The 27206-nt window shown below is 33.8% G+C and overlaps 8 protein-coding genes across 8 annotated transcripts in view; 3 read left to right on the top strand and 5 right to left on the bottom strand.

The window, feature by feature from the left end:
- The window catches only part of LOC105619189, a 4023-nt gene extending 3786 nt beyond the window's left edge, over positions 1–237 (bottom strand). The window contains exon 1 of the mRNA XM_012200715.1: positions 226–237. Within this exon, the coding sequence (XP_012056105.1) occupies positions 226–237 (12 nt within the window). The remainder of the gene's footprint in view (positions 1–225) is intronic.
- Positions 238–448: 211 nt separating this feature from the next.
- LOC105619084 lies at positions 449–3744 on the bottom strand. Its single transcript, XM_012200614.1, has 10 exons — positions 3582–3744; positions 3325–3494; positions 2515–2823; positions 2314–2441; positions 1787–1948; positions 1504–1715; positions 1227–1441; positions 877–1148; positions 588–794; positions 449–527 (listed from the first exon to the last, which is right to left on the bottom strand). Exons 1-10 carry the CDS (start codon positions 3742–3744, stop codon positions 449–451), a joined length of 1917 nt encoding a protein of 638 aa, XP_012056004.1.
- A 608-nt stretch (positions 3745–4352) lies between these two features.
- On the bottom strand, positions 4353–7419 carry LOC105619082. Its single transcript, XM_012200613.1, has 9 exons — positions 7350–7419; positions 7088–7272; positions 6426–6734; positions 6227–6354; positions 5916–6077; positions 5623–5837; positions 5310–5524; positions 4745–5013; positions 4353–4563 (listed from the first exon to the last, which is right to left on the bottom strand). The coding sequence occupies exons 1-9, from the start codon at positions 7417–7419 to the stop codon at positions 4353–4355; spliced, it is 1764 nt and encodes a 587-aa protein (XP_012056003.1).
- Positions 7420–7883: 464 nt separating this feature from the next.
- Positions 7884–11407, bottom strand: LOC105619081 (pancreatic triacylglycerol lipase-like). The gene is made up of 7 exons (XM_012200612.1): positions 11329–11407; positions 11094–11196; positions 9842–9990; positions 9258–9503; positions 8507–8713; positions 8258–8414; positions 7884–8177 (listed from the first exon to the last, which is right to left on the bottom strand). Exons 1-7 carry the CDS (start codon positions 11405–11407, stop codon positions 8120–8122), a joined length of 999 nt encoding a protein of 332 aa, XP_012056002.1. The 3' UTR covers positions 7884–8119.
- A 710-nt stretch (positions 11408–12117) lies between these two features.
- Positions 12118–13599, top strand: LOC105619080 (male-enhanced antigen 1). Its single transcript, XM_012200611.1, has 4 exons — positions 12118–12226; positions 12729–12933; positions 13026–13097; positions 13378–13599. Exons 2-4 carry the CDS (start codon positions 12754–12756, stop codon positions 13597–13599), a joined length of 474 nt encoding a protein of 157 aa, XP_012056001.1. The 5' UTR covers positions 12118–12226; positions 12729–12753.
- Positions 13600–14205: 606 nt separating this feature from the next.
- On the bottom strand, positions 14206–17552 carry LOC105619079 (sodium- and chloride-dependent GABA transporter 1). The gene is made up of 13 exons (XM_012200610.1): positions 17298–17552; positions 16990–17209; positions 16801–16902; positions 16506–16683; positions 16293–16425; positions 16089–16223; positions 15866–15969; positions 15427–15551; positions 15235–15347; positions 15011–15142; positions 14661–14864; positions 14407–14574; positions 14206–14307 (listed from the first exon to the last, which is right to left on the bottom strand). The coding sequence occupies exons 1-13, from the start codon at positions 17550–17552 to the stop codon at positions 14206–14208; spliced, it is 1971 nt and encodes a 656-aa protein (XP_012056000.1).
- Positions 17553–21825: 4273 nt separating this feature from the next.
- On the top strand, positions 21826–23555 carry LOC105619078. The gene is made up of 4 exons (XM_012200609.1): positions 21826–21992; positions 22072–22538; positions 23090–23239; positions 23311–23555. Exons 1-4 carry the CDS (start codon positions 21826–21828, stop codon positions 23553–23555), a joined length of 1029 nt encoding a protein of 342 aa, XP_012055999.1.
- A 2221-nt stretch (positions 23556–25776) lies between these two features.
- On the top strand, positions 25777–26948 carry LOC105619077. Its single transcript, XM_012200608.1, has 4 exons — positions 25777–25927; positions 26192–26413; positions 26513–26719; positions 26800–26948. The coding sequence occupies exons 1-4, from the start codon at positions 25777–25779 to the stop codon at positions 26946–26948; spliced, it is 729 nt and encodes a 242-aa protein (XP_012055998.1).
- The last annotated feature ends 258 nt before the right edge of the window (positions 26949–27206 follow it).

Genomic DNA, 27206 nt, shown 5'->3' with positions numbered 1-27206 from the left:
GAGAGAGAGAGAGAATTCCACAGAATATCGCATCTGAATGATGCATGCAACAATATGTTACAAAAATTTTGGAGTGATTCTGAGACACTCCGTATATGACGCGATTTCCTCTTTAGTTTCAAAGTCTTCAACTTTCTGTCCCTATTAGTTATCAATTACCTCGAAGTCGAATCTGTTACGATCGATTTGCTTGCCCCTCTATCTATTATCCGGTTGTTTTCTTACGAAAGTATTCATAGAAAAATTTCTCCAAAGAGACTGTTCTGCGGTGCTAAGCGAATTCACAATTTTATTAAATCAATATTAGAGCAACTGGGAAAAAATTACATTTGTAATGTATTCTGTCTCCTCGCGTAAAATAAATATATGATAATGAGACACTAATGAATGTACCAATTGTAATACACAAAGGAACTTATGAATATTTTACTTCCCAAAGTGAGATAATTCACTCAGATAAATTATGTTTGCTCGTGCTGGCTGTCGCTTCCGCGTCATCGTTGTTCAAAGGTCTCAGCATTTCTTCTCTACGAGCAAAATTATAATAACTTTGACATGCTAAGACGTAAATGCGAGCATTAGCTTACCTCATGAATCGATAGTAGATCATATTCTCAATGAAGCATATTATGCCTCCGATAAGTACGCCGAAAGCTAATAGAACCAAAGCCGGAGCGGTCTCGTATATGGATATGCTTCTCGTGGACAATGTATCGAGTGTACATTGAGGTTTTCTGCTTGACCAATATTTTATCTGTCGATCACGTAACCCGGTATTGAACATCTTGGACAGCCTGAAGAAGAATTTTTTAATTATTTGTTGAACTACTAGTACCTTCGTTGTATAGCAAGGAAAAATTATAAATAAGAACTTACCCGATTTTCGCCATCTCGGTGAATTGACCATTGCGACTGGCGTACATACCCATGACGGATTGTTTAAACAAATGGATCTCTGTCAATGCGCAGATCTTGTTCGGATCGAACATTTTTTCGATATATGGATATGCCGTGTTCGGATCCGTGTGATAGGCCAAGATACCTTCGCTGACTTGCTTCATGCCCTCCTCTATCGGCAAGTACCGCTTCGACTCTGGCAAAGGATCCCAACGTTTCTTCCTAAAGTAATTTGATTCCGAGCTAAGTTTCTGAAAATACAAAATTCGGATATTATACAGTCTTTCTGGAAAGACTGACGCGTATATATTTCATGTCTAAAAACGTACATATAGAAAGTAGTTTAAATACGGCACAGCCTCTGCCGCGATTTTCAGATTGCTATCCGCGAGAACCGTTACGTCGTCCTCCATCATATCAAGCGGTTCGCTCAAACGAGCCGACACTACACTGCCCGAGTAATAATTGAACATAATCCAATTAAACATGAGAATCTGCAAAAGAGCGATACGACCCGAGATACATTCGGGATAAAAATTTGCACCTACAAAAGAGATTCTCGTCAAGTTCTTGAGATGATACATTTGCAATCTACTTATTTTATACCTTGCTGAGCAGTAATGCCAATAGTAACGACCACAGCATCGGAATATTTCTCTTCTTTGCTCGCCTCCTCGCATTTCATTATTATTCTCATTATAAACATGAAGAACACAATAAACACGGCGCTCAAGTACCAAATCTGAACCGCAAACGGCTTAAAGAAAATCTCTAGTTTGATTTTATTCGACGGAGTGGACAGCAACATGAAACATGGTCTGCAGAAAAGAGATTAATTATTCGTCGATGTCAAATTGATGTTTTTGATATAAAGTGGAAATTTCGATACCGAATCGGCCATGCCGCGCCAATCAAGGTAGCGTAATCTAATCTCTCGGATACCATAATTCTGGGATTACTACCGAAGTCGATATAATTCGTTTGTAGAATCTCGAATATCAAGCCGTGCACACTGTGACGATCCCAATAAATTATTTCCGAAGCGTGTATACTTGAAAAAAGATATTTTTAGAATTACTCCTGGGAAAAAATGTTACATATATGGAAAATTAACATATTTTATATAATATGTATATGTTATATATATTATATGTAATTGTATATAAAATATGTTAATTTTACATATAATTATATACGAAACATTTTCCTAGGCTCTTACAGAAATCTAATAGCGGCTTTATTTATTACTGAAAAAGTAATTAATTATTTACTTGAAGTACTAAAAATACTGGACGATGTTATTAATACTTAAAATAAGTAATTAATTACTTTCAATACTAAATTAATTGGTAGATTAGATTTTGTAAAGATATTAGCCAGAAAAATGCAAATTGCATCCTAAAAATTGAAAAATACCTAAAATTGAAGAGATCAGCGGTATGAGATATCATGGCGTATACGAACTTATGCATGCTATCTAAAGATCTGGTGTTAATATCGATCATATAATCTTCCAATCGCATGTTCTTCGGCCTATATTGTATCTAAAGCATATGATAAAATATAATTAAACATTTCTCCTTTTTTTTGTAGAACCATACATTCAGTGAGACGCACCACACCCGATATTTTCAGTGTCATGCCGTGCATATTCGCCCTTCTTTCGACCAGAGGTTGCGTCAGGGTGATAATAAGACCTTCTGCTCGTTGCCACCAACCCAGTCGGGTCAAATTCAATGTACCTCCACGGTATTTGCAGTGATTATAAACGTCGTAAAGATCGTAACCGCTGCCATTTGTTATCGCAAGCGTGACATCAGTCGTCATACTGTAAGCACTATCGTTCAAAAGTGGCACACTGCTATTCAGCTTCGATCCCAGGACCAGCCAGTGATATGAGTAGTCATACATACGGTACTTCGAGGTCTGAAAATATGAAATATATTCTCTTTCTTTCTTTCTTTTAACAGAGAGAAAATAAATATGAATGATAAATATGAATATAAATATGAATGATTAACCTTTCGTGGTCATATCTCCTGAGAATTTTATGTTGGTCACACAGGGGACAAAATAACTTCAACATTTTAACTGATTGTCGTATTTACAGCTTTTAATTTAAAATCACAAAAATTATTAAACATACTTTAAACATTGTAGAATATGGAAATGCAGTGGCTTTTTAAAGTTTTTAATTTTACATATTTTTAAAAAATATAGACGTAAAAGCTGACGTCTAAAGAACAACACCTAAAGCTGCAGTTGAAGGTGTAAAAAAAAAGATAAGATTTTAAATTTTGGATAAATGACAATTTGAGTTCTGTTTAAAAAAAAAATCTTAGAAATATAAAGTCTCACACCATTTTGGGATCCCCTGGACCCCAGTAACCACAAAAGGTTAAAGATTCACTCTATAAATTCTTTTACCTCAGCAAAGATGGTCACGGCGCTTTCGTTGCGACAACGCAAATCTACGACAACTCCCAAGCTCCAGGCATCAGTACTCAAGAATCGTCGTATGTTGATATCCTTATCATGTTTCCGAATGATCGTGAATATACCAGCTCTGCTTAACGACTTTATGAAATAAAAATCACCTGCGATAAAAAAAATGAGACATGAAAAATCTTTATCATTTATTCTTTTGTTGAATAATTTATTAACACTTTGAAAATTTCACCTACTCGTGAAATCTCCACAAGAGAATCCCACAACATTTCGCACTGCCTTATTCACGAAATAGTCGCGAATAAAATCACTATCTCCCGCGTTGACATTACAAGTGAATTGCAGTAAAGCAAAGAATATTACGTACGCTCCACTGTGCTTTAATTTCGCATTATTCATATTGTCGTGCAAAAAATAAAAGTTCTGCGGACTTTATGTAACGTCGAGTCTACACACACGAATAAACGAAAGAACTAACAAAAATAGAGTGTAATTCGATTAGATTTGCACGGATCGGTTGTAACATGCTTTGAATTTTTCAGTATCTATATAACATTAAACATGATATAACATTAAACATGATATTGAAATCGAGCATCTTATCGTTTATTTACGTTCCAATGCTATGACATTCTGTCAAGGAATGAAAACTAGAAAATGTGTCATTATCGAACTACAGCAAATGACACACACGGTAGTGATTTATTATTTGCGCATATGTCTAATGAATAAACACACAAGCTACAATATCCGCAATAAAATCTAATTGAATAAGCATATAGAATGGCATATAGAAATAATATATTATCTGATTAACTATCATTCGCGCGAGAATATTTCACCCGAAGTAGGTGTGTTTCTCGTGAATTTCGGAAAACACAGTTTCCTCTGTCTGTCGGTAATAGACATTGATAATCTAAAAAAAAGAGAATGACATAATGGAAAATTAAAAAAATACTTCAATATTATTCTTTTTCTTAACTAATTAATTTTTTTAACACTGATCGTTACCGAGGCCATAACCAGTAGACAAGATTCTCTGTTATGCAGATTACGAGAGACAGCGCGGCGGCGATGCCAATAAACACAAAAACGGGTGCAGCTTCATAGATCGACAGCGGTTCCGCGATTAGCATATTTTTCGGACAAAATGGTTTTCTCGCCGACCAGAATTTCAGTTGACGCCTGCGTATGCCCATGTCATACATTTTAGTCAAACTATAATAATAAACATTATGATAATAAATAATATGATAATAAATAATAATGAATGATTATAATTAATATATGTTATAATAATAAACATATGAATAATAATTGCTTTTAAAGAAGAGAATTAAAATTTAAAAAATGAGGCATGTGTAGGCGTCTACTTATAGTCACTTGCGTATTCTCCTACCCAATTCTAAATAGTGGAGTGAACGGGCTCCTATGCCTACCCCAAAGGGCGAGCACCGCACGAAAGAGATGAACCTCCGTTAGCTCGCATATCATCCGTGGGTGGAAATGCCGCTCAATGTACGGATACGCGGATTCGATTGATGTATGATAAGCCAAGCCGCCTTTAGCCACGCGATTCAGGCCCTCTGTTAGTGGCAGATAACGTTTGGATTCCGGTAGTTTGTCCCATCGTTTCGCGTTAAAATACCGTATTTCTTTCTCCGGTGTCTTTCAATAAAAAGATAAAATAAGAGATGCGCCAATGTAATAAGAAAAGGAGTTTTATATTTTGAATAAAAGGATATCTCTATAAACATTAATTAACAATAATATAATATCAACGTTACATATAACACGTTATATTTCATTTGTATTGAGAATAAAATTAGAATATTGATATTATTGTTAATGTTTACTGGAATAAGATTTTTTATTATAATTATTATTGAACTTCTTTCTTATAAAATTAATTTTACTATTTGGATTATGTTATAATTGGATTTTGATATTTAAAAAGCATCTACCTGTAAAAAAGAACGAATATATGGCGTTGGTTCGGCCGCCACTTTCAATTGACTGTCCGCCAAGCTGATCAACGAGTCGTTCATCTTCACACCCATATTCTTTAATCGATCAGACACGATACTCGCCGAATAATAGTTCAGGATTAACACGCTGAAGAGCATAATATGTATAAATGCTATGCGACCTGCATAATGCATCGGAACAAACACGGAACCTGTAAAAGTGCTTAATTTATCGAGCTCTTCATTTTCTATGCATTTAATTATTTTACTTAAAACTTGACAGAAAATTAACGATGATGATGGCGAGTACCTTGTTGGGAAAGAGCGCCTATTGTAAGAAGAATACAAATGTTGTAGCCCTCTGACACACTGTGAATGCCTTCCTGTCTGATCAGTATTACCAATATGGACGCAGAAATTATTATCGTACAAAGTACAACGTACCAAACTTTGATATTTAACGGTTTCAAAAATTGTTTTGTCTTCATGTTCGCCGAAGCTATCGTCCGAAATAAAAAGCATGATCTGCGTAGAAATAACTCATTGAAACATTAAGCAATAAGATAAAACAATTCCTTATTGTGTATTATAAAATTACATTACCGCATTGGCCATACTGGGCCGATAATATCTCCCGACCGTAATCTATCAGCTTTCATCACTATTGGACTGGCCGAGATATCCACTGTCTTTTTTTGAAAAGCGACAAACATCGGCGCAGAATTATCTTGCCGCTTTCTTGGATCAACTTCCACGATTTCCATACTTTGAAATAATAATATAAAATATTTTTAAAAATTTTTATAATAATTTTAAAATATAATAATTTAAAAATATTCCATAAAAAAAGAAATAAGTGAAAGAAATGCAAAAATATATATTCGAAAAAATGTTCCATTTCAAAAGATTCTTACGTGAAGTTAAAGAGATCAGCCATGTGTAGCAAGATCGTATACAAGAATTGGGACCGACCGTATTTCGCCTTCATGTCTTGGTTCAGCACGATAACTTCCGTGGATAAATTGTAAAACTTACGCGGCAGCTATGAGAATTTACGGTTAATAAATCATATTACCAATTGCTGTACTCGTTATAAACTAATCAGTTACTTACTAAGACTCCCACTCTGAGTTTCATACCATGCAAGTTAAATCTTCTCTCGTACTTCGATTGCTTTAGTCTGATCGCCACACCAGATTTTTCGGTCCAGTAACCCAAGACGGTTACATTCAAGGAGCCACCGCGTGCTTTGCAAGGATTATACACGTCGTATAAATCAAAACCGGTATCGGTCTCTATGGCAATTGTAATATCGGTCACCACACCGAACGAATCATCATTTAATAAGCTCAAGGTGTCGTCCAACTTTCGTCCCAAAATAAGCCATTTATGCGTTTCGTCGAATAAGAAAGATTTCGTAGCCTTAAATAAGAAAGAGATTAATACCAAGAACTTTGCCATTGCTGCTTCAACATCTACGACTTTTGTTATCTTTCTTGACCCTTGTCTGTTCCTCCCCTCCTCTGGTTGCATTTTCACATACATTACTTCTTTATTCTTAAATTAAATTCTGCATTCTTAGTTCCAAATATTTTACGTAATTAATATACAATATAATAAGTAAGAATTTTTTAATAAAAATCCCGTAATTGCATTTTCACATTGTCTCCTTTATTCTTACATATTATATTGCACATTTTTAATTCCGAATACTTTACGCTGTTAATATATGAAATAATATGGAATTAAAAATTTTTTGGAATAGTATCTTTTACCTCATAATATATTACAGTATAATTGTGACCTTCGCATCGCGCGTCCACGTAAATGCCTAAATTACGATAGTTGTTCTGTAAAAGCTTCCTAAGAATATGTATCGATGATTCATTCATGGATTCGAGATTGCACATCGATGTCAGTACAAAGACTTCGTTGAATGTCCTTGCGAATTTCACGTTGCCTGTCACGAGTCGAGAAAAGTTTGTAATATAAATTATATATGAGTTATATTTCTATCATTTAAATATTGTTACGCACTTTCGAGACCACCGCAAGAAAACCCTACGACGTTGGATACATCTTTATATAAAAAGTAGTCTCGGGCCATAATATTGTCGTTTGCGTAAGAAACGAGTAGTAGACGCGACAGAAACAGCAACTTCCAACTTCCATGACGCATTTCGTAAATTATACGGATTACGCCGAGATTATACCTATTTGAAGGAGAATAAAGCAGTCATTCCTGCATCCGCCGCATGGTCAACTACTCAAAGCGCAAGTCTCTCATGAATATTTCATTTCATGCATTTTTATGATTTGAAATATTAATTCCTTCGACCGACTTACATATTTAGCTACCTTCCTGGAACTTATTATTTTATTATTATTCTATATTGTATTTATTTCTCCGTGTTTCTCTTTCGCGGCGATTGCCTCGAGATTTTTACATTTCTGAGAAATCGAGAGTGAGGAAAAAATTCTGGAATTTCATTGAAGAGAATCACAGGAAATGTAACAAGATGGAAAAAATGTGACGATATTATTATGAAAGGAATATTCATTTAAAAATCATAGTTTCAATTAATATAATTTGTACTCTTTCTAATGTAGCATTACGTATATTAAGGATACATTCCGATACGATGTACGTTCGATGTACGCATTCAGAATCGAAGCGCTTCATAAATAAAGTAACTTATCAATGACTAGTACAGATTATTGCGCTATTACCGCTCGAGCTGTAACCGTGAGTTAATTCGCAAATTCTCAATTCTAAAAAAATTCGTCAAGATCGATATTCAGAATGTTTATTGTAGTGCAAAGGGAGGAGCATCGTTGGTCGATAGATAAAATTTGCCACGTAACCTGAACGAGAAGAAGACAAATTGTGATGAATTGTAATCAGTTTTCGCGAATAAAAAAAAATATAAACAATGATATCTTACGAGGTAGAGGCGTATTCGCCCATCATAACAACCGGATTGTAATCACAAAGTCGCTCCTTGTATTTTTCCCAGCTCTCGCACATTTTCGCCTTGAAACCTACCGTGCTGCCGATGCTCTCGGTCATAAGCTGATGTGCTCTGGAATGGCTGCAATAAGCTGAAATATAAAAAGAGGCATTAAAATACTGCTCGAGAATCCTTTTAATATTCTCCACAGCAAGGATATGATGAATACCTTGCAATACTCACTTATTGTTGGCACGAAAGAACATCCAGGTTGCGGAATCTTGCCGTTATTAGGATAAAAATCAGCGTGTCCCAATGGCGCCAAGAATCCAAACACTGGTCCGCTGGTATGAATGACATCAACGAATTGAGCGTCGGTTGGATCCAACCGATATTCTGGATCGACGACACCAGAGATAGTCTCGAAGAGAGGACTCGCAGGATCTAATCCTTCTCGGGAAAATCATGGAATTACGCTCGTGAAATAGCCAATATTTTCGCTTTCATAATTCGACATCGATAACAAGTATTATAACTGTATTGTCTTCCCAGTGCTGTCTTGTCAGTAATATACACCCCAAATAAATATTACAACTTTAATGCGCGTAATTTCATTATTTAGTTTAATATTTATCTATTTTTTCTATTCTATATCTAACAAGAATCCTTTGAGGAAAAAACTATTGTATTAATAATTCGATTAGAAAGTTATAATACTTTTTATTAACATCATCAAACTCGAATTTATATTCTTCTACGAAGACTGAGGCTCACACAATTCACAACTCTCCAATGAGAAATGACAATGGAATCGATATCGATTCCATTATCATTTCTCACTGGATTATGGTTAATTCTTAACCGAGGTTTAACTTATTCCTTATCTCTTTCTAATGCTAGAATTGGAAAGAGATGAAGAATAAGTTGAACCTCGGTTAAGAGTTAACTATGAGCTGTAAAATTGAGCCTAAGGGTTACGTATTCATTGATTTACCTGTTATTCTCCCAATACGTCCGTCGTGATAAGCTCCGGCGAAGCCCGCCACATAAGAGCCCAGGCTATGACCACTAATGTGCACATCCTTATACTCCAGATTCGAATCCCGATTCAAAAAATCCAAGAACTGGCCTAAGTACTCACCAACTAGACGCGTGTTCTTAGCCGCCACCGGATAGGCGTCGGACGCCAAGATTCCCCAGCCCACGACTATCACGTTCACATCCTGATAAAGCAGATACGCTAAAAATGCAATTAAATGTTATATCTCTATCTTAAAAAAAAAAACATATTTTTTCTTATTTGGAAGCAACGTTTTAGAGGACATGGGATCATTAGATCAAAAAGGAGTGGGATATAAAAAACCTTGAAACTCTTCCGCGAAGAGTTTCTGGCGGGAGAGAGCGAGCAGAAAAACTTGCAGAATGATTAATTAAGCCGTTATCACATTGACCCTTGAACCGACAACGACGTCGATTCCGTGTTTACCGAAATAGGCTGACCCTGATTGTTTGCGAAAGTAGTAGCTGCGGTAGTACGGAATGCGAATACGCGATGACGTAATACCTAATTCCACCCACCGTCTATTAGATCACGTATCCAGCCCTCATTTCCGGTATCGCTGAATCCATGAACGATGAACTTGGTCGGCCGGCTCTCGTTGAAGTGCGACGCGTACAGCACTTCGGTATTGTTCAGGAATAATTGCTCTTCACCAAATGGATTTTCTCTATGCGAAGCAATATTGTGAGAAAGACATTGCAACAAAATTGATGCATGATAAACATTAAATTTAAGTCCGAATAAAGATTCTCATCAAACATGCGAATTTCTCCGATTTCTTACTCTTCGAGGTAACAAAAGGAAAAGTTATAACAATATCAAGAAGTGCCTTCCTTAATCGGCTTGTTTGCCGGAAAGAGAGAAATAAAAAGAAAGAATAAAAAAGGAGAGCGGGAGTCAATCCAAAGACGCGATATTAAGGCGTCAACGCGGCGCGGCGCCTTAACACTCGATAGTCGATCGAACGTCAGCGCTGAGAATAGAATGCCCGCTGATTGCACGTATCATTAAAAAATTGACGCATCCTCCACGGGGCAAGCCGGCGATAGCGGTGCCATGGTGCATAGAAATTAGCCGCGTCGGCGTGTGATTGATTCCCGATCGACGTCAAGATAGCCAATTGCAATTATATAAAATAATTATTTGGGAAATATGTCCGAGGAAACTCGGTATGACGATAAAAATGTGGACAGTGAAAACGATGAAAACCTGCAATATATGGTCGGTATTTGTAGTCGATTCTTGTATTCAAGATTGTCTTAATTAAGTACAATCTTAAGAATCATGAATCAATCAGAAGACTGGTCATAGTCGACTCTTAAATTTAAGACTATACAGTACAGACTTAAGATGTCATAAGCCAATCAAACGACTATATTATCATCTTAAGAAATTACTTAAGATGATCTTAAAAGAAGAACAGACTATGAATATCATTCAGAAAGTTGTATTAATTAGCATTTTAAGACATTACTCAAGACGGTCTTAAAATAAGAATAGAATAAATACTAGTTTATATATAATTTCAGTTTAAGACTTGATTGATGCATGTCTGAGAATGAAGCGTCTGGATGTCTTCTGTATAACCTCGGGAACGATTCTCTTTTGTTTTCTCTTCCAATTGACCAGACTTTTCACATAAATACAGCTGTTATCTCGTGTATCATACTGAGATAACAAGACAACATTATATTCCACTTTCATATCTCATCGCAAATCGTGTTGTAATAATTAAATGTGTTGTAATAATTAAAAAGGGATTATACGCACCTGGTGTATAATTTGAAGGTTGCTGGTTCGCGTTCCAGCACCGTCTCGACAATCGACGCTCGCGCGTTGTCATTAAGCAGTGTGCCTTCCGGATACGCGTACACTGGAATTAACAACTGAGGAATTAATCGGTTGGGATTAATCAGTCCGCGTCGCGAATAAAATTCATGGAAATAGAGAGGGGAGGGCAGAGTTTGCGTATCGGTGCGAGATTCGAACCGGTACGTCTGATTACCTGACCAGGCGAGTAGGAAGGTTGAAAGGACGAGAAGCTGAACCTGTGACATGTCTCGGAACGAGGTGCTGCGCAACATACCAGTCTCTACGAGATGCACCGGATTACTACTTTAACTTGGTCGGCTTAACATCGAGCCCGTCATTCATCCCGCGCGCTTTCTTTTTGCTCCTCCACCAGCTCTCGGGAATACGATAAGAGCGCCTAATGCCCGCGTACAGCTTTAATTCGTTGACGCGATTCGCCACCGCGGATTTTTGACAATCACCTCCTCGCCATAGTCACGAATTCCGTTCGATGCATTTCAAATCTGAAAAAATTAACTATGAGAAATTCAATAAATCGCAACAAACAGATAAACGTATGGAGACAGTCTGACTTTACGAGGAAATCCAATTAACTTCAAAAAATTCTGCATAAAAATTAATTGTTTTACGCAAAAAGTTTTAAATACGTGTAGATATTTGAAATGTATCTTATTTTCTAGAATATTAATTGTTTTTAAATAAAAACATATACATATGATAAACCCATACCATATTACTGTGCGTTGCTCATTTTTTATCTGAAGGTTATTAATTAAGGTTATGCATTTTTAGTATTAATCCGTTAATGCTTTCTTTTTTCTCCTCACCTTTTTTGGATAAAGGACCTTCTATGCCTCTTAAAAAATCATTCATATAATAAATTTATATAAAATATATGTACACGATCTACAATACCGACTACGATTAAAGCAAGTTTCGCTACAACTTTGGGATGTTTTTCGACAGATTGTGCCTTACGCAATTTTCTCAAAATGGCGTACGCATATGGACGCATTTATGAGGATCGACGGTGAACTGTCAAAATCAGCACTACGTGGCGATCTCGAATTTATTGCAAACCTTGGAAAATGGTATATATATATACATATATATATATATATAATTCAACCATTGAATTATTCCTGTTCGATTTATTGATAAGTTGTTGCATTGGATTATTTCTGTTTGATTTATTGATGACTTGTTTTTATTTATGTTTATTGTTCTCATTATTAAGAATATCATCAATATCAATCAACATGTTAACTCGTTAGACTTTCCAGGTCTTGTCGTTTGAAATTTACTCGAGTTATGTCATCAGAATTATTTATTTATTATTTATTTTTTATGATTTTTTTTCTCTAAGTTATATGATAAGTATACTAAATTATATTTATTTTTTGGCATATAAAATTATTACATGTTGATATCAATTTACATGTCAATGTTATGACAATATATCAATTTGTCAATATTGATGAGAATCGAATTGCATATATAATAACAAACATGTTAAAATGATGATATTTATGCTTGACCTTAATATTTGTTTTCATATTTATGTTAATATTTATTTCAATATTTTTGTTAAAGAGTTAACTGAATCTATTGATGCATCATGTCGCCTGAGCCTACACAAGAACCTATTCAAGATAATCTGACAGTTCCCAATACAGTCCTGGATGCAAGAGCGGGGAATGATGAGGAAGACAGTGATGATGAAGATATGGGTATGACAGGATATTTACCATTATCCCAAGTTTCTACCGATGCTGAACCCATATTAGGTGAAGAAGAGGTATAAAACAATATCTTTTTTCTCTAATGCAAAGGACTTCTAAAAGTCATTTAATTTCTTGAATAACTGAAAATGTTCCTTTTTTATTCCAGAATGACGAATGGCTAACCGGATTTGGCGAATCTAATCAAGCATCATCTGTTCCAGCAACTGAAACCCAGCAAGTAAGTTATCTTTAAATTAAGAAAATTACTATGAAAATGTTCGAATCAGAATGATTTTGTTTTATTAATTGTACTATTTATGAATACTCGGATAATATCCAAAAGAGTTTTTTTTTTTCGAGCAAATAAATCAATTACAGTCTATAAATATAAAGATTCAGCATATTTTATTTAGATTGATATCTATGTTCTGCCTTAAAAGCATGATAATAATGTGACAATAATATGTAATAATAAACACAATGAATTTGCAATTAAAAAAGACACTACAATATTTCAGAGTTGTTCTTCAGAGGTATTGGAAGTCTGGTCGTGTTCGCACAATCGTTCTGACATTGATCTAGATGCAACTAAGATCAAAGAAGTAAAATCCGTAATGGCGTCCATTACTATTCCCGAAGCTTGCATTCCGCAATGGGCAAATGCAATCTCGGAAGAACAATGGAAGGAGCAACTTCTCATACGCATTAAACAAATGCAGGATAAAGATTCGCAGAGCTGAAGTTGCAAAATAAGTTGAGTTGGTTACAATAAAGAACTAAAATCTTTACTGTCAGCTGCACACAACGAGCAGTATATCTGGAATTATTTAAAGTATGATTTATTATAACGTAAAAATGCAAAAATATAATCGAGATGCCTATTGGGCATTGTTTTGAGTCATATATATATTTTAGCATTTAAGTGTAAAAGAATAAAATATTTGATTTTTATATCAGTTAAGGTAAAAGCTGTTTTGAATAGAATTTTAGCATCTTGTTAATGCGTAGGATGTATAATTGTGGCATAAGAGGAATATAAATCAAAATATATTCGAACGAATCGCAAAGTTTTTCATTATTTTCGTTTTCTTTTCATACGGTATGTTGAAAGCAGATTATAGAGATATATAATAGATTAGTTTAATTAATAAACGTCGTTTTTCTCGATGAGGTTGCGCTCAAAATAAATAAACGCATGATACCTCATCTTGATGCTATTCTAGTGAAATCTTTGATGTATTCTAAATTGCAAACATTCAATTACGCGCTCAAATCTTTCCCATTAGCATACTATAGTTCATCGCATACAAATAATCTATGTGATTGAAAAAGGCATGAATGCGATTTTATAATTCAAACTCCGCGTCGATTGCAGCGGCTTTGACTGGATTGAGTTTCTTTCGCAAGGCAGCAACATCGTCTTCTATTTTTATCAATTTCCGATATTTCTGAAAAGAAATAAGTTATCACATTATTTTTTTTGTATTATAATAATTTTTGAATTATATTACGTATGTACAATAATTCTTTTCTACGATATTATATACCTCTGAGGTAGTTCCGGATGTAACGCACCAGATATAAATCATGTAACCTGGAATGCATAACATCGAGGAAAGACCCGCGAGCCATCCTAACAAATGGCTCCACCACGGAAATTCGTACGTGAGGTATTTCACAGGGACGAATTTAATGATATTAAAGATGAAAACACCCTATACATAAGAGAGAAATACAAAATATAATCAATCAAAAATAGCATATTAATTCAAAATCACGTATAATCTGGAAAAAGTTTTACCACGCAAATGGCAGGTGTAGTAAATGTCCAGCATATCTTCCACCAGAAACAAGGATAATAGCCTATCATGTCTCGTATGCCATCATAAAATCGGTCCACCCCGAATGCCCATGAGACAGAGATGCATTCGAAGAACATCAAGAAGAGTAAGCAAAATCCGCTTACGGCATATGTGTCCAACAATTGAAACACGTACATTCCGCCCTAGATACAAAATTAATTCTGTTTAATACTAAGAAAAATCTGATTAATCTTCTCTTGTCAAAAAATACAAAGTTAAAAAATAAGATACTTATACACTCTTATTAAATATTTTTTAGGTAAATTTTTGGAAAATTTAATCTACTCACTTCTGTGACGCATAGAAGCCCGATTAGATACGAGATCAGACATACAATCGCGATGAACAATTCTTTCCGTTTTCTGAGTGTTCGCGGCCACTCATCCACGGCGGCGGTGATGAAGCCCTCCATGGTACAGAACTGGAATGCAACTTATTTTTAACATTAACATTAATCCGTGATAGTTCTAGAATAACAGAAGTCGATCCTTGGATTCTATGAATGTACGTTACCTGACTATCCAGCCCTATTAGGAGAAGCATGAAGAAGAATAGACTCGACCAAATTGACGCCCCGGGTAGTTGCAATACCGCCGAGGGATAAACTAAGAAGGCCAAACCGGGTCCTGATCAAAAAATAATAAATATTACAATAAAATTATTAGTTATTATAATTCGAAATAAATTAAAAGAAAGAATAATTACCAGAAGCAGCTACATCGGCCACTGGTTTCTGTTGCTCATGGGCCATAAAACCAACCACGGAAAATATGACTACTCCGCTAAGCAGGCTGGTACAAGTATTGACTCCACATACGATGAGAGCATCTCTATAATGTATCAAAAAGACTGCATATGTATAACCTGTCATACAAATGATTTTGATTATGCGCTCTAGAATGACCTCTCAAGTGCTAAAATAAACTTTGCAATATAATAAAAAAACAAGCAAAAGTCATTAGAATTCAGATAGAATAATATAGGAGATAATATAGGAGAAAAGAAAATTGAACGAAAATAATAAAATAAGTGAAGAGAAAAAATAGAAATAATAAAGTAAAATTAAACAAATAAAATGTAACAAAAATAATAAAATTAAATAAAAAGGATCAAAAATAATCTACGATAGATAGAAAATGCTTACTTGTAAACATTATTGTTAAATTTGTTATAACTGCCTAGAGCTACTAACGCGCCTAGGCCGAGAGCGTAAGTGAAGAATATCTGCGTTACAGCGTCTATCCATACCTGCACACACAATAATCATGTCAATAATTGTAATATCTATATTCTAGATCTCTACTATATAATTGTAATATCTACAACTAAAGGAAAAATCGATATTGTTGTTGTGTTGATGGTTTTACCTCAGGATCGCCGAGTTTCGAGAGATTCGGTGTAGCATAATACTTCAAACCTTCCGAAGCGCCTGGAAGCGTCAAGCCTCGCACGAGCAGCACCACTAACAAGGCATACGGGAAGAGCGCCGTAAAATAGACGACCTGTATTACATCGTATAATTCATACGGTACGTTCGAAAATGACCAAGATTTATCATGAACTCGCTTTACCTTGCCGGTCCATTTAACGCCTTTCCAGATGCAAAAGTAACACATGATCCACACGACCGCGAGAGTGCCGGCCAGTTCCCATCTTATACTACCCACGTCTTCGATACCTGAGGATATCATTAGGGTGCGCCTCCTTTTTGTAACAAAAGGCGCAGATACTTTTTGATTGCACTGTAATTGATTAAGGAAGGTATCTACTGGACAGTAACTTACTCCCAAAATTCCTTCACTGGATCCTTCAACAGTCCATGGCTCAAATTCCCAAGGGATGTGGCACATATGACATTATTTGGCCAGTAGTCGTCCTGCCAGCATGACACGTTCAAACGTTCATCAGGCGTAATGCAGTAGCGCGTATTCCACGAGTTATCGCAGGTTCTCCATGGTACGTCTGTGCACAATTTATATTAAATAAATGTAATTTCTGATTTTCTACAGCCTCCCCTCCAAAAAAAACAAAAAATAACACCGCTTGCAAAAGTGCCATATATAAAATAAAGTCACTCACCAGCACGTAAGGAAACCAAGAAGTAGAAGAGCGCCCAAGCGAGAATGATGATGTAATACACATTAGTCCAGCAGGAAAGCACGCAGGTTGCATATCCAATGCCTGTATGAAGATCAACATTGTCATCCTCCAAATATACCAAAAATATTTTAACGAAACTAAAACTCCCGAGAGCTCTCTAAAATTCACCTTTGAAAATAGGTGCTATTTTAAAAACACCTAGACCACCTATCGTCAGCATCTGACCTAAGGAGAGTTCCATCAGGAACATAGGTATACCGGCCAGTGCAAGCGCGATGAAGTAGGGCACCATAAAAGCACCGCCGCCATTTTTATAACAAAGATATGGAAATCGCCATAGATTTCCCAAACCTATGGCCAATCCCACGACGGACAAAATGAATTCGATCTTTAAAAGAGAAAAGTACGAAAATTGTATCTATAAGTTAAATCCGGGTCTTCTATCTAGACATTATGCAGATTGACCAACGTCTCACCTTGCTGCTCCAGTTCCCTCGTTCTGGTAGATCTTTGGGCCTCTTGATGATCGAGGACTGTCGCAGGCATTGTATCGCTTCAAATCGAAAGTCCGACTCTTTCTCGCCATTGGAGGGAGCTCGATTGTTGGTGGGCTCGGAGAAGAGGGCCTTTAACTCCTGCACCGGATTCACGGGACTCGCTGCCGGTTTCCTCGGCAGAGGACTAGTGGATCTATCTACCTTGGGACGGCCGGTCGATCCCCTTGAAGGCATTATTCGTTGCGGCGACGAAATCGCAGGAAGAGATCGAAATTGCAGAACTCACCTCATCCTAACAGACCGATCGTGAGTGGAGATCGCCAACTGTGTGTAACTTGTGCTCTTCTTTCTGATTAAAACGCTGGAACGGGATGGTCGTTGAAATGATGGTGAAGTGGAAAGAGACAGGAAGGAACGAAGGGTTGATTGATAATTGTCGTCTATGTATAGGAAGTTTTTGTGACGTGACCTCGTCCTATCTAGTTGCGCCGACCTTAACAAACAGGAAGCCCTTTAAGAGCGGCCGGACGTGTTACGAGAGACTCGAGGAGAGTATACAGGGGATGATGATAAGTCCCTAATATAAATAATAGATGAAATTTGCGTTCTCGCATGATAATACCCGCGGTCATCGTCGTCGTCGCGCGCACGAGCGCGAGGTGCGCGTATAAGGTATGACATATAGTAGACAAGGGTCTTGATGATGACGGACGATGAATAACGAGCCACTTCCGGGAATCATAGCGTTCACCGAATGCGTTCTCATCATCACAACCTTGTCCTATTTTATTATTTAATTCATGGTGTCCTGTGCATTGCGGTATCGTAATAAATATTTCCCATATTGCACGTTTCGCGACGACGACAACATATAATGAAAATATCCCGTCTTTCTTATTTAATTAGGAATCAAAGTCGTGCAAAATGTTGTATTAAAAAGCTAAATTTCAAAAGAAATTTTAAATCAATTAATAATTTGATTAGATAACGCGCGCGCAGTATGATGGATAAGTTTATATTTTGTGTCAGATATTTTTCCCACGTAACTTCAAAGAAGCAAAAGGACTCCGTTGCCGAAGGAATGATCGATGTATTTTAGCTTTGCGCGGAAATCACAAACGATACATACGCAGTTGTCACGATCCAAAATATGCAGTCTTCCTGCACCGTCAATGTTTTTTATTGGTCCTTATCTCGGCATCCTGCTAAATATTCTGCTTCTTCCACGTGCGAGATCACTTCCGAGATCTTCAGTATAGAATACGGAACTTTTGAGAAGGGGAATGGAGTTACCCCTTTTTTTTTAACCGAACGTTTAACTGAACACGACTTTGAGGTAGGAATCTCTCGCACGGATGCCGAGATTTCTGCCGTACCCCGTCGCGATCTACCCCACAATGATGCTCGGTCCCCCTCGAGCATGAACGCACCTATCTTTCCATTCAACAAATTAATGCCACAGTGTCACTCTATATTTAGGCTGCTCGTACGATACGAAGAGATCGGTCATACGCGCGCGAATTGCGGTAACCAAATGCGATACAATATTTTCCATTTTTCCTTTTATCATGTGACTTTTTCAATAAGATAACAATTCATTATTACATTGAAGGATACTTTGAAGAAGGAGGCCGAATAAACATATGAGGGTTATAATTAAGTCTCGAAATAAGACAATTCTTCTCTAAAGAATTTTTGTTGCAAAATATTTGTATATATATGTATATAGAATTAATTTTAAGAACAGCAAATAAGCGATTAGGTATCTTTTTATGTATTTACAGATATCATTATTGAGATGGATGTATAAAGGAAGAGCGGTTTTGCTAAAGTGTCATAAATTTGAATATATAGATACAGATTTGAAAATAATTTTGTTGGATTAACAAAATATAATTTAATATAAAATAAATTATACAGAATACTCAAATAGTTGCTAGAATATCAAAACTCTGCAGTATTGCTTATCATACTTGAATTTCCTATATAATTATTTTGATAATCTAAACAAATTATTTTCAAGTCTGTATTTATCTAAATTTTTAAATATTTTAAAATCGTTCTTTTCATATATTTTCATAAAGTTTTAATAATTATAATATGAATATTATAATAATTATAATATGCTTTTCAAGATATCGAATTTTAACTTATATGTGATATGAATAAAAAATTCATGCACTAAATTTTCTTCTGCTAACGTAGGTTTCTATGTAACATGGCGTGTAGTAAGAACTTAGGAAGTCTAATGAACACAATTGTTCATGAATTGTAATGAACACAGTATAATTTTGATCACTTACGATTGCGAGTGTTCATTAGATTTCCTACTATTCGTAGAAAAAAATTCAGTGCATGAACTTTTTGTCGATGTACTACACCATAAATTAATATAAATTCTAAAGTCATATGACATTTTAAATAAAAAATATTTAAAAAAACTCACTTTTTTTTTTAAGTACATGGAAGATAAAGAATCCAACGACTGATCACTTTACTCAGATCAGAGTTGAATGAATTTTTAAATATTTCTCCAAAGGCAAACTTTTATTATAATTTTTTCTCGTTAAAATTGCATTTCCTTTCCCACATGAATCTACAAATTTTAAATATACTGTATATTTTGATTTATAATTTGGAACTAAAGAGAGAAAACACCTTAAATAGATAATTTTCGAAATAAAAAAAATAAAATTTAATATTGCGTCGTTTCTATCATATTCATATAATATTAAAATAAGATTAAAATGAATAACTATTAGAAGTATTAAAAAATACGAGATAAATTGTTATAAACTATGTCTTTAAAATATGTCTTTAAATATTTCTTTAAAATTACCTTGCGATATGAACTTTCAGCTAAAATTCCTTCAGTATAAGTAAATATATGACGCAAATGATTTCCATTGCTTCAAGTCCGTTGTTTCAAATGGTTTTATACTGCTTAAGCAAGAAAAGTATAGAAAATAAAAACAATTGTATGTCGCGTTTTATCAATTTCTATGTTTAAACTAATTATATCATTATGATACGCTTCATCAATTATGTTAGTTGTCATTCTTAGTTTATAATTATTGTTGATATTTATAATTATTGTTGATCAACATTTATAAATTAAAGAATATATTAGTAAATTCTAACAAGATATTGCTCTCTCTATGTTAGAGATAACATTTTATGAGTTTTTAAATAGCTTCTGTCTATACTATATATATTCTATAATATACATATTAGTATAATATTATGCATAAATATATAAAAAAAATTGAAAGATATAATATCAATAAATACTATCCAAGATAATATTCGTTTATTTAATTGTTATCCAATTTGATTCAATGCAATTGTAATAAATTAAAATTATTTCTTAAATTAATAATAAATAAATTAAATATATGTATGTTAAATTTAATTATAAGTTTTACTCAAATTATATCTATTTAATATATTTTTTCTGAAGCATATTTCTCGTCTTCAAAAAATAATTAGAAAACATTTTTACTTGTATTTTCACAGTATTTTCATTAAAAAAAATTAAATTACAATTAAAATTACAATTAAATTAACTATTTTCGTACTTAACGTACTTTCAATAACAACCTAGTAAACAAGAATGGATTGAAATGAATTGAAATGAATTCAGATTTTCAGAAATATTGATTCACGGATGTTAAAATGAATGCTTTTCATCCTGAATTTTTATTCATTTACAGGATTTGCATGGAGCATATCTCTTTTCAATTTAAAAATAATATTAGCTTTTTCTATGCACAGCAACGCATTATGAATACTGTTCAATTCAAAATTTTGAATAGGAAATGCAGTTTTTCAATCCAATTGTATCCAATTGTATGTAATTGAATCCAATTGAATCCAATTAAATCCAAAAAAAAGTATTCGCTATTTAAAATACGCATTTGGATAGAAAAAAATTTCAATTCATTTTAATTCATTTTCGTTTGTAGGAAGCATGTATTTTTTGTTAAAATAAGTAAAATATATAAAAGAAACATTTTCTTTCTAGTAGATTTTTGTTGTCTTGATTCCTCATTTTTTGTATTTTTCTTTTTATTTTTCGCATACTTTTTGCATCTAATGGAGATAATATTTCAAGAAAAACTTACAAAAAAACAATCATATTATAATGCAAATAAATGTACGTAATTTACAAAAAAATGTCATCATAAATATAAATTGATTTGGATGAAAGAATTCAGAATCCAATTCATTCATGTTCATGTAGACTTGTGTTTCCTCGCCTATCACAGCAATAGACATTGCGCCTGTGCGTAATCTAGCTTAACCCTAATCTGAAATCATCTGAAATTGAAACATTTGAGCATCTTATAGTTTGCGGTAGCCGGTGCCGACATGTTTGGGCATATTCATCAATATTGTTGACGACGTTTGCTCGGTTGTTCGATATTGAATTCCAGACTAATCCAGACTGCAGTTAACGATTTTGACAATCACGAGAATTCATAAGTTTCGCCTACATTTTCGAGACATGGACAAAGAAAGTTATGCTGACAACAACGAAGAAGCAAAGAATCATACACGGTGTTTTGTCTGTGACGCCGATGTCAAGGGTCGCTTTTATGCTTTGGCCTCTTGCAGAACGCAGAACTCGCAGGCCAGGGTAATCGAGAAACTCGGAGAATTAGTTGGCGAAAGGTGATGAATCTACGTTAATTAAGCGGCCTGCATCTTCCGTACCGATAAGATGTTAAATAAGCTCGATTTCTTACTACAGATACATGGTTGTAATAACTGAGGAAGATGTGATCTGCCGCAGTTGCGGTATCCTCGTTAACACCTTAGATAGATTGGAAATTGAAATGCGTGATACGCGGAATCATATTTTGCGCTTTTTAGAACAAAAGTATTCTCTGAACGAAGGAGAGCTTCGCAATAGTAGTGACAAACCGAAGCCATGTCAACCACCACAGATCACGAGATCTGGAGTGAAAGAGATCACCTGCAGTACTAAATCGAACGAGAATGACTCAAATCCAGGAAATAAGAAAATACCATCGAAATCTTTGCTGCAATGCAATAAGTGTAAATACACTACAGGTATCGATTCATTTATGGTATATCACTTGAGGAATCATACCAAGGAATCTCTATCTTGCGATAACTGTGGGAATACAATGCTTGAGGTTACAAAACATAATTGTAACAAGGCAAATGGCTTGGGAAATAAGGAAAATGAAACAGGTTGAGTATCATGAATTAAATAAAAATGAAATATTGCAGTATCATTAGTTGCTTTCTATTTATATCAAAATTCATAATTATCTTATCTTATTTATGACATCATAAGTTGAATGTACATTCCTTTTCATTCTAATAAGTGAGATTTAACAGAAATTTTTATTTAAAATCTTTTATTTAAACTCACCATGTATTTTAAGTCTTGTTAATTACTTTACATTAAAAATGAGGTTTAATAACCTTATCATCAGATCACTTTGTCATCAAAGCATGTGACATTATTTTGAATATAAGATATTTACATAATTTTAAAGTTAATATCACTTGTGTGAAAATGGAAAGTAACTATTGTTCCGAGTTTTCTATTACACAAGTCCACAAAAAAAGTATCCTGTGCTAGAGTGGAGATTCTTATATATTTTGAATCTGAATATGAATCTGACATCAAAATTTATCCTGGATGGATCCCATTTTGATGTCAGATTTGTATAGCTGGGTTTCCAGCACAGGATACTTTTTTTTATGGACCTGTGTTATTGACATTGATATTACAGATAATTCTGACAATGTTAGCAAGAATGAATCAGTAACACTTTTGAAGCCAACTCAAATCTTGCCTTTTACTCAAACTACGCCACCGCCATTGACATCTTTCCAGCAAACAAATTGCAATCCTCCGAATAGCATCCCTACGTTACCAATAAGCAAGTATTTACCAATAGATTTTAATATATTACTGTGTATAAATGTAAAAAAAAAATTTCTGTTACAAAAGGTGATTCCACGTCCTCTCAGGAACCAGTATATATCTTGCAATCGATCGACATGACTGATACTGACAACTTAAAGAAGATAACAAATTTAGACTTAGATCTTGTACAAAAAATGCAATCGAAAAGCAAAGATACAAAACAGGTGTTGACTGTGAAAGATGATGGAAGTCTGTTAGTGGTAGAAGTGCCAGTATCCTGGAAAGCAAAAGCGCCGATTATTAATTCATTAACGTTCGAGCAATTATAGAAGATTTAAGTAGAGTTGCAACGAATATTAGGTAACTTTGGCTTTCTGGCTATTCGGTAATATTTTTACTATTCGGCCGAACATCAAATATTGTCCAAGTATTCGGCCTAAATAATTTTAACGTAAGAATAGAATTTTTTTTAACTATACGCTCTCTTCACAAAAAACTGTGAAAATAATTTTACTAAAAATGAGTACCTTCTACATTGCACAATCTAACAAAGTATCGCATGGAAGTATTTCCTCTGATTTTTATGAGCTCTCTCCTCTTGAAAGTGCAATTGAACACAAAAAATATGTATATCTCACTTTTGTCTACAAAATAATATATTAAAAGCTCGTCAAAATCAGAAATGAACACATCAAAACATATGTTTGTTATACCAGAGCTATCAATAAGTACTTCTGACTTGAAACGTTTCAGTATTTATCTTTGTTACCAGGATTGGCAAAGACTTTTTAAGAATAAAACATATTTTTTCTTAAATATATTTTTAATGCTTTAAATATGCTTTAAATATTATAAAAAACATGTTTAAAACATATTAAAAACAATAATTAAACACGTTTTAAATTCTTTAATTTTTTGCCAATCCTGTTAACATTTCTACTTCATCACTGTTTTGTCATAGTTCCTACTCTCTCTAATTAGCGCGTTGGAGTAAGAATTATGATAATATGTTGGGGAGCATGCGACGCGAACAAACCTTGAGTTATACTAATTATAAATGGGAATATCGCATGTTCACTGTTTTTATTAATCTCCAAACCGTACATCTTGAGCATCTAGTAATGGTACACAGGTGCAAATTGGGATTTGACATTTTTAATTGCAAGTCCCTCTCTCTTGAGGATTAAAAAAACAGATATATCTTTAAAATCACTCTTTTCTGAGGTATAATTTTCTCACAAATCCAATGATATCACTCAAATTTTAATGAAAAAGCATATTTAACGTAGTAGGGATAAACTGCGGCAACAACATATACAACTGTTAGCAAATTAAAAATTTTCGTGGTGCGAATTCGCACTAGTGTACAGTTTGAAGATGCCTATACTTATTGAATATTTGGTTATTTAGCATATGACTGCCAAATGTTCAATAAGGTAAATATCAAAGTTAAGTGCTAAATATTCGTTGCATTTTTTTATCTAAAGAGGCTCAGTATTTTTACATTTAGTTAATCTTACAGACTGTACCTGTCAACAAAACAAAGTGTAATATATAATAATTTATTATAATTATGTTATATTTATAGTTAAAGTGTTTTACGTACAAAGAATATAATTATAAAAAACAATTATAATCTATATTTATCAGATATAAATGATTTATTTTATTACAATATATTAAAAATAATTCATATATGTAGGTACTAAATGTAATGTCTACATATTTTTGTCTTCGAAATAAAATTAAATGATAAATGCAAAATCATAAAATATATATAAAGTTAAAAAAGATCTTAATAATTTTTATTTTTTAAATATCTAGATCTTTTTATAGCTTTGTGTTTTTGTATCTGATTAGGTAGAGAAATCCTTTTGTTAAAAATTAATTGCGCTTAAGTTGCGGTTAATTATACTCTTCTTAATTAATTTTTTCTTTTTTAATATATGGAACTTATTATATATACATATTTATAATATTAGTCTTAAAGCTGTTAAAATTAATACTGTTAAAATTTTTGTTGTTAATACTCTGCTGTTTCTTCTTAATTCTTTTATAACACTATGATCTCAAGTAATTGAAGATTAATATGGACAAAGACTTGTGAATGCGAATAAACAAAAAAAGACGAATTTCAGTTTTATTTATTTTCTATTTTTCCCTAGCTTTAAAAAAATTAGGAAAAGATAGCGTAATTAAAAGTATCATTAAAGTTACCTTATATTGGTAGAAATGGACATTGAACGAATTCGCGGATTCTTTTTTGAATCAAATATACGAGAAAAAGAAGTGATTTTCAGCGCCACTTTATTCGAAAAACTGCGAACTAGAATCGTATGTAGTAGGAAGTTAGAATGGTAAAAATATTCGCCAGTCGTTAGTTTATCGACTTGGAATTCTAGCGACGTTCGTGACGCAACGTTGGCACCACTACTATTCAAAATATTTTGAACGCGTCCCAACGCAACAGTTATATGGTTATGACTGGTATAAATCATACAACTGGTCTGGAGTACAGTTATTATTTACTCGAACTTATTCGCGAGTGCAATGGCTATTGAGGGGCTTAAGTGCAATGTACTCGACATCTTCCAAAGTGACATCTTCCAAAACAACATTAAGGATGAATGGATATCGTCATGTCGAGAGTTTCGGTTACGTGTCGACGCCAGAATCGAGCAGAAGCATCTCTATGAAAAGGGTACAATCCCTTGTGTATTTTTGCAAACTGTCGAAAACTATCGGTGAAAATAATCGAACTTACGTAGCAAGAAGTTATTCGTGAGAATTCATTTACAAATACAAGTACTAGTTTCATCAATGTAAAATTAAACTTTAATTTTGGTTACTCTTTATCTTTTTTTAAGAATTCTAAGAATTAGAAAGGGGTAAATAGTAAGTTGAATCAAGATTACTCTTACATTGATAGAAAGGAACTAACAAGAGTAATCTTTTATCTTTGCAGATTGTAGTAAAAAGAAATTTGTCTACACGGACAAAATATCAGAGTTGCAACAGGAAATTAGCACAGCAAAATCTGACATAGACTCTGTCATATTGCAACAAAAAATAACAGATAAGAAGATATCAAATATGATAAAGTCACAGGAGGATGTGAAGGATGAGCTGGAAAAGGCAAAAGCACGAAGAGAAGCCTTGTTGTTGGAAATGGTAGATATACAGCAGGGTAAGTATACCTTTTTACCTAGATTTGAATCTGTAAATTCAATATTGCATTATTTCTCTCTCAATCGAATCTATTCTTATTTTATTTTAATGTTTGCAGAAGTAGAAGAAAGAAAGAAAAAGAAAATCTCACAATGGGATGCCATTAAACGTGCATGTCTCAAATACAAAGTACATTTGGATATACATATAAATCTTCAAGAGGATAAGAATTGTCAGTTCATAAAAATATCCTTTTTCACAAACAATGAAGATGCAAAGAATAAATACTTTGTTCAATTATCATACAGTGATAACCACTGGACAGGTATGTTAACATTCTAAATTAAATTTGGAATAACAAACATAATTAGTTAACACTGTTGAGACAGTTAATCATTATTTTAGTCGAACAAATTGAACCGAGAATAAAGAAAGAGCATTTCAACAAACTAAGCATTAGAAAGGATTCTTCTGAACATTCCAGAATCTCGGATATCACTTTGTTTCTTTATCAAGTACGAAGTATATTTTTAAAGCATTACATGAAAACATAGAATAAAATTATAAAACATGTAATGCATCGTTAATTATAATAGCTTGTAAAATAGACATATTTTTTTAAGATAAGAAATAACATATTCTACTTCTCATTGCGAGAGTGACTTTTATTAATAAAATTTTTATTAATAAAAATTTAGATACCTAAAATAAATTGTATATGTATAAGATATGTAACATATGACACTGTTTAAACGTCGGCACGTATTTTATTTAATTATATGTACATATATATATATATATATATATATATA

Source organism: Atta cephalotes, assembly GCF_000143395.1.
Source record: "Atta cephalotes unplaced genomic scaffold scaffold00019, whole genome shotgun sequence".
Lineage (NCBI taxonomy): Eukaryota > Metazoa > Arthropoda > Insecta > Hymenoptera > Formicidae > Atta > Atta cephalotes.
This window is presented reverse-complemented; position numbering and strand designations above follow the sequence as displayed.

Excerpts from the sequence above, each read along its gene's own strand:
- LOC105619084 (XM_012200614.1), bottom strand. The coding sequence starts at position 3,744 with ATGAATAATGCGAAATTAAAGCACAGTGGAGCGTACGTAATATTCTTT. Across the intron at positions 3,495-3,581 it reads CTCTTGTGGAGATTTCACGA|GTGATTTTTATTTCATAAAG; the intron begins GTAGGTGAAATT and ends TTTTTATCGCAG. Across the intron at positions 1,442-1,503 it reads TGGCATTACTGCTCAGCAAG|GTGCAAATTTTTATCCCGAA; the intron begins GTATAAAATAAG and ends TCTCTTTTGTAG.
- LOC105619081 (XM_012200612.1), bottom strand. The coding sequence starts at position 11,407 with ATGTTGCGCAGCACCTCGTTCCGAGACATGTCACAGGTTCAGCTTCTC. Across the intron at positions 11,197-11,328 it reads CTTCCTACTCGCCTGGTCAG|TGTACGCGTATCCGGAAGGC; the intron begins GTAATCAGACGT and ends TGTTAATTCCAG. Across the intron at positions 8,415-8,506 it reads TTCTTTCGTGCCAACAATAA|CTTATTGCAGCCATTCCAGA; the intron begins GTGAGTATTGCA and ends TTTATATTTCAG.
- LOC105619077 (XM_012200608.1), top strand. The coding sequence starts at position 25,777 with ATGGCTATTGAGGGGCTTAAGTGCAATGTACTCGACATCTTCCAAAGT. Across the intron at positions 25,928-26,191 it reads GAAGCATCTCTATGAAAAGG|ATTGTAGTAAAAAGAAATTT; the intron begins GTACAATCCCTT and ends TTATCTTTGCAG. Across the intron at positions 26,720-26,799 it reads CAGTGATAACCACTGGACAG|TCGAACAAATTGAACCGAGA; the intron begins GTATGTTAACAT and ends TCATTATTTTAG.
- LOC105619080 (XM_012200611.1), top strand. The coding sequence starts at position 12,754 with ATGTCGCCTGAGCCTACACAAGAACCTATTCAAGATAATCTGACAGTT. Across the intron at positions 12,934-13,025 it reads CCATATTAGGTGAAGAAGAG|AATGACGAATGGCTAACCGG; the intron begins GTATAAAACAAT and ends TTTTTATTCCAG. Across the intron at positions 13,098-13,377 it reads CAGCAACTGAAACCCAGCAA|AGTTGTTCTTCAGAGGTATT; the intron begins GTAAGTTATCTT and ends ACAATATTTCAG.
- LOC105619079 (XM_012200610.1), bottom strand. The coding sequence starts at position 17,552 with ATGCCTTCAAGGGGATCGACCGGCCGTCCCAAGGTAGATAGATCCACT. Across the intron at positions 17,210-17,297 it reads GAGGGAACTGGAGCAGCAAG|ATCGAATTCATTTTGTCCGT; the intron begins GTGAGACGTTGG and ends TCTCTTTTAAAG. Across the intron at positions 16,224-16,292 it reads GCGTTAAATGGACCGGCAAG|GTCGTCTATTTTACGGCGCT; the intron begins GTAAAGCGAGTT and ends GATGTAATACAG.
- LOC105619078 (XM_012200609.1), top strand. The coding sequence starts at position 21,826 with ATGGACAAAGAAAGTTATGCTGACAACAACGAAGAAGCAAAGAATCAT. Across the intron at positions 22,539-23,089 it reads AAATAAGGAAAATGAAACAG|ATAATTCTGACAATGTTAGC; the intron begins GTTGAGTATCAT and ends TTGATATTACAG. Across the intron at positions 23,240-23,310 it reads CATCCCTACGTTACCAATAA|GTGATTCCACGTCCTCTCAG; the intron begins GCAAGTATTTAC and ends CTGTTACAAAAG.
- LOC105619082 (XM_012200613.1), bottom strand. The coding sequence starts at position 7,419 with ATGGCCCGAGACTACTTTTTATATAAAGATGTATCCAACGTCGTAGGG. Across the intron at positions 6,078-6,226 it reads GCTGATCTCTTTAACTTCAC|TATGGAAATCGTGGAAGTTG; the intron begins GTAAGAATCTTT and ends ATTATTTCAAAG. Across the intron at positions 5,838-5,915 it reads GGCCCAGTATGGCCAATGCG|ATCATGCTTTTTATTTCGGA; the intron begins GTAATGTAATTT and ends ATTTCTACGCAG.